General features: G+C 60.0%; 1 protein-coding gene across 1 annotated transcript in view; it reads left to right on the forward strand.

The window, feature by feature from the left end:
- Nucleotides 1–712: 712 nt before the first annotated feature.
- HEBP1 (heme binding protein 1) overlaps nucleotides 713–1088 on the forward strand; it is an 8867-nt gene continuing 8491 nt past the window's right edge. The window contains exon 1 of the mRNA XM_006024161.3: nucleotides 713–1014. Within this exon, the coding sequence (XP_006024223.1) occupies nucleotides 937–1014 (78 nt within the window). The 5' untranslated portion in view covers nucleotides 713–936. The remainder of the gene's footprint in view (nucleotides 1015–1088) is intronic.

The following is a 1088-nucleotide window of genomic DNA, read 5'->3' on the forward strand; positions in this document are numbered from 1 at the left end:
ACGCCACAGAATCCATCTCAGTGGTTACAGCCTTGTGCAATCCACTACTCCACATAGGTGCAGCCCTTTCTGCACCATCTGGAAAGCAGGTAAGTATCAATCCAGTGCTGCAGGAGGAAGCAAAATGGGCAGAGTTTAAACAACTAGTGCTGGCACTTCGGGGGGGCGCACTGGCTAGCACTCTCCACTCCCGTGGCCGAGCTAGAAATAGGTCTCCTTACTTCCAGCAGGCCAAGGTGGAGTGGCAAACCTGGGATCTGAAAAAAAGGATTTCCAGGATGATGGGCACAGCTAATTGAAAGGGGCTTAAACTAGAGAGGGATTGAGGCTCAGCAGTAGCATCTGCAGGCACTTGCTGAGTTTAGGAGCATGTATTTTACAGGACCAGATGTTGTGTAAACAGCAGTGGTAAACGTGCAAGCCACCAGCTGTGAATCAAAGGCTTGGAAGGGAGGGTCATCTAGTAAGTCCAACCTCCAGGCCCAGATGTGGGATCCTGTCCCAAAAGTCATTCAAGCCAGAAGCCCACCCAGCCTCCTCTTTAAAGCCTCCAGGGAAGGCCTCCCTGGGCGGTGCACTCCATGGCCCAGCCCTGCCCTTTTTGCAGTTCTCTCTGCCATCCCATTTTACACTGCTGGAAATGTGTAATTTGTAGACCTCTCTCCTGTGGCCAGCTGGCGACAGGCCTTCTCCATCTCCCTGCCCGCAGGCACTAGGGGCAGTGGAGCAAGACGTTCCCCTGGGGGGACCTCCGGGGTGGGTGGGGGGAGGTCCCTTTGGGCAACCTGGCCCCTTCCTACATCTCAGCATGAGACTCCCCTAGGTGTCTCCCCCCAGCTGGGCAAGGAGTGCCTCCGGCGCTGCTGGGCGGGCCGCTCGGCTGGGTGGATCGCGCCGATCTCCTCCCCCACCAGCGGCCGGGCGCGGGGCGGCATCATGCTGGGCCTCATCCGCAACTCCCTGTTCGGCACGGTGGAGACGTGGCCCTGGCGCGTCCTGGGCACGGGGCAGACGGTAGGACGGCGGGGTCCGGGGCCTGGCGGCGGGGAGCGCACCCCTCCGAGCCCTGCCCTCGCTTGCCCGCAGCC

The sequence above is a fragment of the Alligator sinensis genome, unplaced genomic scaffold, assembly GCF_000455745.1.
Source record: "Alligator sinensis unplaced genomic scaffold, ASM45574v1 scaffold166_1, whole genome shotgun sequence".
NCBI lineage: Eukaryota > Metazoa > Chordata > Crocodylia > Alligatoridae > Alligator > Alligator sinensis.